General features: G+C 37.8%; 1 protein-coding gene across 10 annotated transcripts in view; it reads left to right on the top strand.

The window, feature by feature from the left end:
- The window catches only part of LOC108718510 (catenin delta-2), a 757,810-nt gene that overhangs the window by 673,368 nt on the left and 71,209 nt on the right, over positions 1 to 13,233 (top strand). For all 10 annotated transcript variants that reach the window (XM_041566188.1, XM_041566184.1, XM_041566181.1 and 7 more), the window contains one exon: positions 2,966 to 3,116. In XM_041566188.1, coding sequence (XP_041422122.1) covers positions 2,966 to 3,116 — 151 coding nt within the window. The remainder of the gene's footprint in view (positions 1 to 2,965; positions 3,117 to 13,233) is intronic.

The following is a 13,233-nucleotide window of genomic DNA, read 5'->3' as shown; positions in this document are numbered from 1 at the left end:
TCTAGATCCTCAATTTTGCTTTCCAGCTGCTGTCATCCTGTATGGCTGCCGTGTGGTCGTCTGCAGTGTGTTTCAAATGGTCTACCCTGTCATCTATTTCTCTTATCTGGCGTGTGAGCTCCATGCCGTAAGCTAAATTTCAAATTGTTTTTGAAACACTTGCAGTGTGGAGTCAGAGCCTTGTTCTGTGCAGGGAGACAAAGATGGTGGCTGCGCATGCTCTGTAGCTTGACGTTGGAACATCAGTGATGTTAGATAATTTGATCTATGTGCCTTCCCCTAATTAAACCAATGTCATTTTCTGGCACAGTTTTGTTGAAGTGTTATGAAAATATGCTAGACTACAACATTTGAACATGTCTCTCTTGTAATGAATGCAATTCCTCTGCAAAGAAAGATATCTGACTTTCTTAAGAGTCTGGTCTCAATAATCAATTTCATGCATTAGCCATTGTGTAACTTCTACTACTATATAAGGCTTTTATGCCATAATATTTAGACACAAGAAACTCTAAAACTCACCAAAAATAGTTGGTGTTCTGATATCTTCTTACAGCACACAAAAAATCAGTGCAGTGTGCTTGTTTGATGCAGACAGTGGGGTTATTTATCAACTATGAGCAAATTTGCCTGTGGGCAGGAACCCATGGCAACCAATTAAATTGTTGCATGCATTGTTCTAATTGCAGTTGCCTGGAAAAAGCCAATCACTAATTGATTATTAGGGGTTAGCGCCCTTGAGCAAATTTGCCCAGTATTGAGAAATGAACCCCAGTATGTCAGCCATAAAACTTCATATGCACTATTTTCATTTTGGGGTCTCTACAAGAAGCATACTTTGGAAATCCTTTGCCTAATGGAAATCAAACTGTTTAATAGACTCCTGTAATTCATATTTTGACTGTTTTATCCTGGTACCTAATGACATTTAGGAGATTAGATGCTGTACAATGCAAGCTTTGACATGATTTCAGAAATGTCATTAAAACAAAACTGAAAACTGAAAGAAAGCTTTACAGTATAAAGTAGAAAGATGTATACTAATTTTGGTTTTGGTAAAAAGTATACTTTTCAAAAATATATGGTTTTCTGGGGTCCACTTATTTCTTTGCATCTTTTTCCATTTACAAAACAATCAGGAAATGTTTGCAGTAGTTTGCATAAAGTAATACACGACATCAAACTGTTTAGAAAACCCCTCTCATTCATATTTGTCCTATTATTACTGGTTACCTAATGATATGTGGGAAATAAGATCCTGTAAAATGTAAGTGGTGAGGTGATTTTCAGATATGTGATCAGATCCAATAACTTTACCAAAGCTTTGTAGTTTGGTCGCTGTGGATTCGGAAGAATGTGTATTTATTTTTGTGGCTTTATCCCCCACATAATATGCAGTAATTGTGTTGATTTTGCAGTAGGTGAAGTGGCAATTCATTTGGAATATTTTCATTTTGGGTTCCCTACATGCCACCTACTTTGATAATCCTGTACAAACTATAAAAACTACTGGCATTCATAGTTAGGATTTATGTACCATGGAACCTTATTTCTAGCTTTGAGGCATTTTCTTTTATAAAAAAAAAACATTGTAGATATTTTTGGTAGTTTTGACTATAAAAACATATTTACCTATTTTGGATTAATCTGAAAGTGTACTTTTCACAAATATATGGTATCCTGTGGTAAAAATATTTAGTGGAATTGTTGGCCTTACAATCTATGGTACATATATCTTTGATCTATATAAGATCAAAAATACCCATAAAACTACATATTTGGTACAGTATTAGCACATTCAAGAGGCATGGTGCTTACGAACTGTATTTTAGTGCATTAAACAACATATCTTTCTAACATAATCCTGTAGTATGGAAAATATTATTTTTTTTATTACTTTGGTATTTAGATCCTTATATCTTTTCAGGGTCTGACTGGGGGGCCCACCAGGGCTGCTGCTGCAAATCCCCCTATGAAACCTGGCAAGAGCACCCCCCCGTGCGCATGCGTATGTGCGTACCTTGCCACGACTGGGGCCAGAGAGAGAAGAGATCAGGGCAGCAAGGGCAGGGAGCAGGGCCCACAAGAGCTGGAGCCCGGTCCAACCCTGTATTGTGTTAAAAAAATAGAATTACACATAGCTCAGGCAGATTAAGAAAGCCTTTTTAAAAAGCTTAAATATTCATCAAAAGTAATTTATAGTTTACCTTAAAGTGCCCTAAAGAGAAAGTGCAAGCTGTTCAAACATCATCTAAAAAATAAAATGTGCGAATGTAAATGAACTGTAAAATTTTGTTAGCACTTAGATGGGTAGACCATTGTAAATCAAGCCACAACATTGTGATCTAATTTGGTCCACGGTAATATCACAGTAGGCATAATACAAATTGTCTTAAAAGTAAATATAAAGAAAGGCACACATCCTGGTGTAGTACATTCACATGTTTATTAAGTAATAAAATTGTACTTACAAGATCTTAGTGAGAAACTCGCATATCAAAAGTCAGTGTAGCATTGCCCTTTTGATGATCAAGTTTGTCACTACAAGCTTGTACTTGCAATTATTTTGAATGTACTACACAAGAGAGTGTGCCCTTTTCTTTATTTACTTTTAAAAAAGTAAAACAAAATTCAGATGAAGAAGTCAGATGATCCCCTTGAATCTACTCAAAAACAATTTTGTCAATGCAACAGTTAAATACGTAAAGGTAGGAAGCAAAGGTTTGATGTATTCTTGCTGTATTCTTGTATGTTGAATATATCTATGGCTCTATCTTTTGCCAATTTTTATCTGTGAGTGTATTAGATTAGCATCTTCCTTCAAAGTTCTGCTGTTGCTTTGAGTAATATCTTTGTATGCCACTAGACAGTAGCACTGCATAATTTTGCTTATAGTGTAATAAATGTTTACATACATGTTTAGGAACTGAATTTTAATGACCTATTGATTTTCTTTTCTTTGCAGTGGTCAGTTTATATCCGTGCTGCTGTCCGTAAAGAGAAAGGCCTGCCTATACTTGTGGAACTTCTTCGTGTAGATAATGATAGAGTTGTATGTGCAGTTGCTACTGCTTTGCGAAATATGGCCTTAGATGTAAGAAACAAAGAACTGATTGGTAAGTGCCCTATCCAATTTGCAATATAACTATTATTTAGTTTGTGTTTAGACCTAATTTACACTAGTTTGACCATATTGCAATTTTAGTAATACAATCCTATTAGAATGCAGTAAAAACAAAAAAAAAATGTTTTTTAGGTGCAGTTATGCACGGCACTAAATGAGTTGTAGTCTTTAAGCTTGGGCAGGGGTGCTTCAACACATAATAAGATATTTCACCATAGCATTTTTTAAAAAAGAAAACTGTTGCCTGAAGTGGGCAATCTCAATTCAGCATGCTGTGCTTGAGGAATACAGGTAGATAGAGGTGGAAGTAAAGCATTAAAGAACTGTTGATCATAAAAGATATATAGATGTCTGGAAAAATAAGCGGGGCTGCATAAAATTTGATTTATGATTTACCAGGATGGGATGAAATTGAACTAAAGTGTATACTCTGAATTCAAAAGAACAATATAATTAATATAAATACTTAGGTTCTAGTATATCCAGAGCATACTTGGGCATTCCTTAGGATACAACGAAATGCAACGAATCATCCATCCATTTGTTATAAAATCACAGGACTGATAAATTACAATTAAACAATGAGATGGACCATTCCATAACTTAGAAGTTCATCTTGAGAACAAAAATGTTAGTATAGCAGGTTATCCTAAGACAATTTGCTGTATGCCATCATATTTATTGTTGGGGATTTTTGAATTCAAAATGTATAATAAATATTATATAATACATAAGTGGCAAAAAAGTTTTTAAGCATAGTAACATTAAAAAGTTTCAGGATGAATGTGTGACTCCATTAAATAATGGAAATAATTTGGTTTAAATGGCAATATGCAAAAGTGCTGAATTAGTTCTTAGTGTATACAATAGAGGAGTCACAGTTTCAATATCTACTTGATGCACAGATGGCTCTGTTTAGTCAAGCAAACGGTTCACACAGGATATAGTGCATGGAAACTTTACTAGAGATTATTGTGAACAAGGCACCAGTGCTAGATGGAAAATACCCTCAGGTACTTAGAGAGCTTAGTTCAGTTTTAGCCAAACTATTTTTAAAAAAAAATAAAAAAAAAGAGATTATGATCTCAGCCTGGCATTTATAAGCCCATAAATTTGGTGGGCAAGTTATTTGAAGGTTTGCTAAGAGATCACATTAAAGAGTATGTTCTGGATTAGTATAAAGAACAAAGTTAACGGCAGAGACGTAACTAGAGGGGGGCGGGCCCTGGCGCGGGACGTGCAGCCGGGCCCCGCCCCCTCTGTACGGCCGGAAAAGGCCACATTTACCTTAGAAGAGTGGCGTGCGAGCTGCCGGGGGGGCCTGAGGGGGTGCGGGCCCTGGCCCAATCGCACCCCCTGCTCCACCGGTAGTTACGCCACTGGTTACTGGCACACAAGGCATTTGCTGGCAGGGAAAACCTTGCTTTTATTATTTGTGCAAAAGCGCAACATTCGGGGCCACACCCCTTTGTTAATCATATGGAACCTGTGGTACAAAAAAAAATATATATAGGGTAATCAATTAAGAAACTTACATACACAATTGTAAAGGCAGCAACTCAATATACAGTGATATAGGCAATATGGTCAGCCCACCCCCACAAAGGAATAATCCAGTGAAATACTTTGTGATGCAGTGTAGTCCATGGAAAAAAAGCTCAAAGGTAAATAAAAGTGAAAAAGTCCATCAAAAAAGTAAAGAAATAAGAATTAAAAAAAGAAAAAGATAATTAAGTCCAAATACAAGTCTGTGAATTAATTGAATAGCAAAGCCACTAAAAAGGAAGGGCTTAATGAAACAAAGTAATAAGCAGTGGATCAGGAAATAATCTGGCAACTAATGATTAAGTGCATAGAAACAAATTAGATACAAAGCGTGTAACTCTCCCTGCCTGTACAGGCAGGGCACAGGCCTGTTCTTTACGTTCTATGGGAGGTTGCCGAATCCTCCATTACTGAGCACCAGACTGCACTCTTCAAAGGTTGTTGTGGGTGTGCATCCGCTCCGACCTGCTTGCTTTATGAAGCATATGTCTTATGAGACAAATTGTATTTGCTTTTAGTGAGAAGTAGGACAGTGGGGGTGCAGAAGTTGTGATCTATTTGGATTTGATCCAAGAACTTGATACATTGCTCCATATTTTGACTGTAAAGCAATGTATGAAATTGCATTCTAAAGTAAGACCAAGGTCTGTTGGCCTTTGTAAAGTTTTTACATGGATATAAACTGGCTAAAGCACTGTGTACAAAGGGTCTTTGTTATGGCTTATCAATAAATTCCATCTAATACTGTATGTGGCATACTCGCAGCAGGAGATGCTGAGGTCCCAAGATAACTGTTCAATATTATATCCTAGTTCCCTAAGTTTCTAAAAAGGCTGTGTTGTTCTGAGAGACTGTTTCCAATAAAATTCAATGGAAAACTGATTGGCAAGGCAACATGACAATTTTACATTTATTTAATGTCCTATTGCTGTTTATCATCCTTGGAATAATAGTGAATAAGATGCAAGTCCAGCTGGGTTGCTGTAGACTTCTGTGAATTCATTCATAGTGGCACAGGAGAACATACAAACCTTTCTTGAACAGAGATTGTGGGTAACACATTTTCTACATAATTTGTTTGGAAAGACTTTCTGCCCATTGCTTACCGAGATCATTCACAATGGGATTGTCAGGGACTTAAAGGGGAAATACACAATACATGGATCTAATTGGTGGTGAGTCCTTAAAGCAAGTGACTGTTTGGGAGAGAGTTGGACAGTCTGAAGTGGGACACAAAAGAACAAAGGCAGCAATGGGATGGAGCAGATGTAGAGCCAGGAACAGACAGGGGCAGGATGGAATGGGTATAGAGGCAGGAACAAGGGAGGGCAAGAGCACGGAAGAGCTATAGGCAACTCATAGTAAGCAGGCAAAATATATAGTGAATAAAGTACCCCCTCTTGTAAAATATAAGGATATTATAAGTTACCGAGGAGTTTCATGACCATATAAAAACACGAGGCCGAAGGCCGAGTGTTTTTATACAGGTCATGGAACTCCGAGGTAACTTATAATATCCTCATATTTTACAACTGGGTGTACTTTATTAATTATAATACACAAATTTTAGTGAGTCATGTGACAGAAATTACATCACTACTCACCGTTTATAAGGATATAATTTACAAGATATTCATGGCTTTTGTGTATTATAACTTAATATCAACATGTTTGTATAGCTAACCCCTTAATTTATTCATAATTACCAATTACTTACATTTCTGTTAATTAAAATATGTTTGGTGAGATAAAAAGTGGCAAAACACTTGTGTTTCATCCAGAATGTTTACCCTAGAATACTACAGCAAAAATAAAAAAGTTTAGAATCTAAATTGCTACATTTAATAAATATATTTTAGATTATTTATTGTAACTGCTGCTACTTAGGTTCATAGCAGGAAGCTTATTATAAATTATTATATATTATAAATTATTATTATAAATTTTAAATTGTGAAGCTCGCATTGTATATAGTACTACTGAAGCTTCCTGATGCTTTTATTACCTCAGGTTAAGTTTCTTTAACTCCCCCGTCCAGTAATTTGATAACTGCAAATATTAACTTTAATTAAGATATTAGTACATGATACTTTTGTCAGTATATCTGTCTGTATTCTACAGTATACATGTCAGTATTAGAAATAAAATAAATGTTTGTGTTATAATACAAGTTATAATTAATCCTTATTACAGACAAACAATCCTATTGGGTTAATTTAATATTTACATGCTTTTTTAGTAGACTTAAGGTATGGAGATTCAAATTACAGAACTACCCCAGGTCCTAGGCATTCTGGCTAACAAGTTCAATAATTATTATATAAAGTCACATTCTTTGCATGTGTGGAGGGGGGGTTAAAATCAAAGTGAAAATATAGGCTGCGGTCCCAGTAAAAGAATCCACAACAGTGGTAAGATAAGTGGTCTCAGTGAGGAGTGGTAGCATAGCAGTACTTTTCGCTATGAGGATCCTAAATGAATAGAGATAAGAATATAATAAGAAACACTCTGAGGAGTCTAAGAGGCAGTTGATTTCAACAGTCCCTTTGAAAAAAGCCAGTTGATCCAGAGGAAAGCAAAAAACCCATCTGAAGCCTCTCCAATTTGCCTTAGAGGGGGAAAAATTCCTTCCTGACTCCAAAATGGCAATCAGACTAGTCCCTGGATCAACCTGGACTATGAGCTATCTCCCATAACCCTGTATTCCCTTACTTGCTAAAAAGCTATCCAACCCCTTCTTAAAGCTATCTAATGTATCAGCCTGTACAACTGATTGAGGGAGAGAATTCCACATCTTCACGGCTCTCACTGTAAAAAACCCCTTCCGAATATTTAGGCGGAACCTCTTTTCTTCTAATCGGAATGGGTGACCTTATGTCAGCTGGAAAGACCTACTGGTAAATAAAGCATTAGAGAGATTATTATATGATCCCCTTATATATTTATACATAGTCATCATATCACCCCTTAAGTGCCTCTTCTCCAGCGTGAACATCCCCAATTTGGCCAGTCTTTCCTCATAGCTAAGATTTTCAATACCTTTACCAGCTTAGTTGCCCTTCTCTGTACCCTCTCTAATACAATAATGTCCTGTTTGAGTGATGGAGACCAAAACTGTACAGCATATTCTAGATGGGGCCTTACAAGTGCTCTATACAGTGGAAGAATGACCCCCTCCTCCCTTGACTCTATGCCCCTTTTAATACAGCTCAAGACCTTATTTGCCCTTGATGCTGCCGACTGGCATTGCTTGCTACAGCCAAGTTTATCATCTACAAGGACTCCAAGGTCCTTTTCCATAATGGATTTGCCTAGTGCAATCCCATTAAGGGTATAAGTGGCTTGGATATTTTTACATCCCAGGTGCATGACTTTTTTCAACATTGAATCTCATTTGCCACTTAGCTGCCCAGATTGCCAGTTTGTCAAGATCCTGTTTCAAGGATGCCACATCCTGGATGGAATTAATTGGGCTGGATAATTTTGTGTAATCTGCAAACACTGATACATTACTTACAACACCCTCCCCTAAGTCATTAATGAACAAGTTAAATAAAAGTGGACCCAATACTGAGCCCTGGGGGACCCCAATAAGAACCTTACTCCAAGTAGAGAATGTCCCATTAACAACCACCCTCTGTACCCGATCCTGTAGCCAGTTTCCTATCCATGTGCAAATGACTTCAATAAGCCCAACAGACCTTAGTTTAGAAAGCAGTCGTTTGTGGGGCACAGTATCAAACGCTTTGGCAAAATCCAAATAGATCACATCTACTGCCCCCCCACTGTCCAGAATCTTACTTACCACATCATAAAATGCAATCAAATTCGTCTGACATGACCTATCCTTCATAAAGCCATGCTGATTGTTGCTCATAATGCCATTCATTAGGACAAAATTTTGAATGTGATCCCTTAACAAGCCCTCAAATAATTTTCCCACCACAGATGTCAAGCTTACTGGCCTATAATTGCCAGGCTGAGATCGTAATCCCTTTTTAAATATTGGAATAACATCAGCTTTTCTCGAATCAATACCATACCAGATGACAGTGTCTCTGAGAAAATCAGAAATAAGGGCTGATCTAAAACTGAACTAAGCTCTCTTAGAACCCGGGGGTGTATGCCATCAGGCCCTGGAGCCTTGTTTACATTAATTTATATTAAAGCTTTTTGAATCATACCCTGAGTCAGCCACTGACTAGATTGAGCAGAACCATTCGTGCAGTTATAAAGTGAGCCTTTGAACCCAGACTCCTCTATTGTATACACTGAAGAAAAGAACTGATTTAACACATTTGCCTTTTCTGTATCAGTTACAACCATACTGGTACCATTATTTAAGGGAGCAACACTCTCAACCTGCATATTTTTACTATTAATATATTTAAAAAACTTTTTAGGGTTAGTTTGTCCCTACAGATTTGTAGTTTTTCAATGCATTTCTCTTCTTTCCTATTAACTTCTTTACTTCTGTATTAAGCCACACAGGATGATTCTTAGAGCTTCTATGTTTAGTCCTTAAGGGAATAAATTGAGAACAGTAATGATTTAATATCATTTTAAAGGACAACCATTTCTGTTCTGTGTTTTTAGCCGAAAACCTAATGCCCCAATCAATGCTCTGTAGGGCAGCCCTCAAGGCACTAAAATTAGCTTTTCCAAAATTCATGGTTTTTGTTGCCCCAGTATATTTTTGTTTTTTGCACCAGACATTAAAAGATATAACATTATTGTCACTATTACCCAGGGATTCAATGACTTGCACATTTGCTATAAGTTCTGGGTCATTTGAGATCACTAAATCAAGAATAGCATTTTTTCTGGTAGGCTCCTCAACAACCTGTGCTAAAAAATTGTCATGCAATAAGTTTATAAACTTGTTCCCATTAACTGATCTAGCAGTACCGTTGCTCCAGTCAATATCTGGGTAATTAAAATCCCCCATTATCATTACTTTACCTAAACTAGCAGCCTTTTCTATTTGCATTAGGAGCTTTGTCTCTTCCTCCTCACTTACATTAGGGGGTCTATAGCATACTTCTACAATTAATTTGCTGGATTCTTTACAATTGGTGAAGAACTCCACCCATACGACTTCTGCCCCCTCATTTTCTAACATAACCTCCTCCTTTATATGAGCTTTTAAATCCTGCCTAACATACAGACATACCCCTCCTCCTTTTCTATTGCCTCTATCCCACTGATATTTACTGCCCAGTCATGCGACTCATTCAGCCATGTTTCGGCCACACTAATCACATCATATTTTCCTTCCAACACCAGCAGCTCTAGCTCTCCCATTTTACCAGTCAGACTTCCTGCATTTGTAAACATACATTTAATACTGGTACCATATTGAACATATGACATGTGGTCCTCCCTATCCTTAACAGTATCCCCAGCCAAATCTCCTCCCCCATTTTCCCTGAATCTTTTACTGATCCCTCACCCCCCCCACACCTAGTTTAAAATCTCCTCCAACCCTCTAGCTATCTTCTCTCCCAAAACAGCTCCCGCTGTCTCCTTAGTGTTGCTCGTGGCTCAGGTAATATCTCTGAGAAAATTACCTTGGAAGTCCTCGCCCTCAGCTTTGCACCTAGTTTTTTAAAATCATTTTTGAGGACTTCACCACCTCCTCTAACTTTGTCATTGGTACCTATGTGTACCAAGACCGCTGGGTCTTCCCCAGCCCCTCCCAATAATCTTTCCACTCGTTCCACCAAAACCTCTGCAAAAGTTTTGAATGACAGACATTTGAAATTGGCCGGTATCAATATATTTCAATTATACTCTCCAACATCTGTGTGGAAATCAAGGCCATGTAACTGGTACAGCAAGCTGTTTAATATCTATTCTGGGAACATTAGGAACATACAGATCTCAGACTTTAGAGTTCACATCAAGAACCCTCATAAGTGATGTGGGGGTCACACTATAACAAACTCAAACACATGTATCATCCCTGAATCCTGTTGTACCACTGGTATAAAGAACTGGTTATGGGATCAATACAATTTTAGATGTCAAAACATGACTAGCCTAGGTACCCAGTTTATCAGATGGGAATATGAGGACAGGGGCAGGTCATACAGCAATGATGTTTGGTGTGTATGGAACCAACAGGAAAAACCATGAATATAATATTATAATGAATATAATATTTTTATACTACGTTCCTTTAATGAGGTATGGTTATTATAGGCTTGGTGCAGTCCATACTCACTGGAAGTTATTAAAAAAACTCAATCTGTGTCCTGCTAGACCACTCTCCTTTGCATTCTTGAGGGAGGGGGGAGTGTCAAGTTACCTAATAGCCCTGAAGTCAGTGATAAATAGTCAGCTCTTCTGTGCAAGATTTAAATTTACTTTGGAGGACCAATTTTGGTTGAGAGTTCATCTCATTTGGTTTCCCTTGCCTCCAGGACAAGTAAATTCTTTATTTTTTAGTAAAGTATAGGTGTTCTGTGTATTCCTCTTTTATTTTATAAACTGTTTGCGACTCATACCTGTTATATTATCAAGGGGGTTATTTACTAAAATCATAATTTTTCTCATAACTTGAAAAAAAAGGTTGACCAAACTCCTATTCTTTATTTTGCTTTATTTATTGATAAAATAACTCGGATCGGGGGAAAAAACAGATAAAATCGAGCGAAAAACCCGAATTGTACGATTTTTTCTGACTTTTTTTTCCAGAATCGCTTGGTTTTATGGGTTTTTGCTTGAAAACCCCCAAAATTTTGGATTATCGGGATAAACCCAGAGCAAACCACAATAACTTCCAATTGGAATAGGGGCATCTCCCATTGACTTGTATATATGACCTTGACAGGTCTGAGATGGTGGTATTTCAGATTCTGACTTTTTGCAGCATAAATATATACTGTATAATATCAATATATAATAATAAAATAATAAATAAATTATATAATATATAAAAATTTGAAATATATATATATATTATATTTCAAATTTATATATATATATATATTATATAATTATTATAAGCTTGGCCGGCTTTTATTTGGCACAGGTTCAGCACACTTGCTTCACATTTAGGGGCCGATTCACTAACTTCGAGTGAAGGATTCGAAGTAAAAAAACTTCGAATTTCGAAGTGTTTTTGGGCTACTTCGACCATCGAATGGGCTACTATGACCTTCGACTACGACTTCGAAACGAACTATTCGAACTAAAAATCGTTCGACCATTCGATAGTCAAAGTACTGTCTCTTTAAGAAAAAACTTCGACCCCCTAGTTCGCCATCTTAAAGCTACCGAACTCAATGTTAGCCTATGGGGAAGGTCCCCATAGGCTTTCCTACGTTTTTTGGATCGAAGGATATTCCTTCGATCGTTGGATTAAAATCCTTCGAATCGTTCGATTCAAAGGATTTTATCGTTCGATCGAAGGAATAATCCTTCGATCGTTTGATCGCACTATTTGTGCTGAAATCCTTCGACTTCGATATTCGAAGTCGAAGGATTTTAATTCCCAGTCGAATATTGAGGGTTAATTAACCCTCGATATTCGACCCTTTGTGAATCGGCCCCTAACAGTCCTGCTTTAACACCCTCACTGGTGTTCACATAAACTCACATTTCTCCAGTGCTTACAGCTTTCACTGGACACAATTCCCAGAATCCTCTCTGGGGTTCACTCAAGACACTCTTGTCTCCTGGGAGGGGTTTCTCTTTTCCTCTCTCCTTTTGGAGTTCTCTCCAACTCAGGGGGAATCACTCTCCCAGCTACACACAAGCACATCTCCTTCTTCCACTCAAGGAGGTTTACATGACCTCTCACCCTCCTCCACTCAAGGAGGGAGAAGCCCTAGAGACCTTAAACCTCCTTACACCTCCTTTTAATTACAGATCACCTGCACCTTAATTACTTAACTGCCTCTAGTTTGGCAGCTGAAACCCCTTACTGGAGCAAGGAATGGAAGCTTACCCTGGTCTCATCCATTCACTCCAGGGACCTATTGCCCAGATTTTCCTAAACCCATACACACAGGGTCGGACTGGGGGACCCGGGGCCCCTGCTGATACCAGTCTTCACTGATGCCCTTTTGTGGGATCGATAGGGAGCCTGAGACGCAACAGGGAGGATTCCAATAGCATAGTACTAAGGAATTAGGCAGAGGTGAAGTCTGATGAAGTCGGTAAGCGACGAAACGCGTAAGGCATAGTTGGCAGACGTCACATCCAAGCGCCCAGAAAGCAGTCAAGCAGCAAGCTGATCGTGGAGGAAACGCTGGTCGGGACCCCAACAGCAAATGCTGGAAAAGACTTGTAGCAGTACGGATTTGCACGGATAAGTGATTATATGCCTGGTTTTAACTACTAAAATGTGAGTGTAACCAATTGTTTTTTTAGATATTTAATAAAAAGGGTTTTACACTATTTCTGCGCATTTTAACCTCTTCCAGCCTAGAAGAAATATCTTGCAACTTTTTAATCTCCAACAAACGTGATGTGCACTTGTTAAATTTAAACGTTCGTAAGTACCCATCCAATAGCCACCTGTGGTGAATTTTAAAGGGTAACTGCACCAAATAGTC

Source organism: Xenopus laevis, chromosome 6L (genome assembly GCF_017654675.1).
Source record: "Xenopus laevis strain J_2021 chromosome 6L, Xenopus_laevis_v10.1, whole genome shotgun sequence".
NCBI lineage: Eukaryota > Metazoa > Chordata > Amphibia > Anura > Pipidae > Xenopus > Xenopus laevis.
This window is presented reverse-complemented; position numbering and strand designations above follow the sequence as displayed.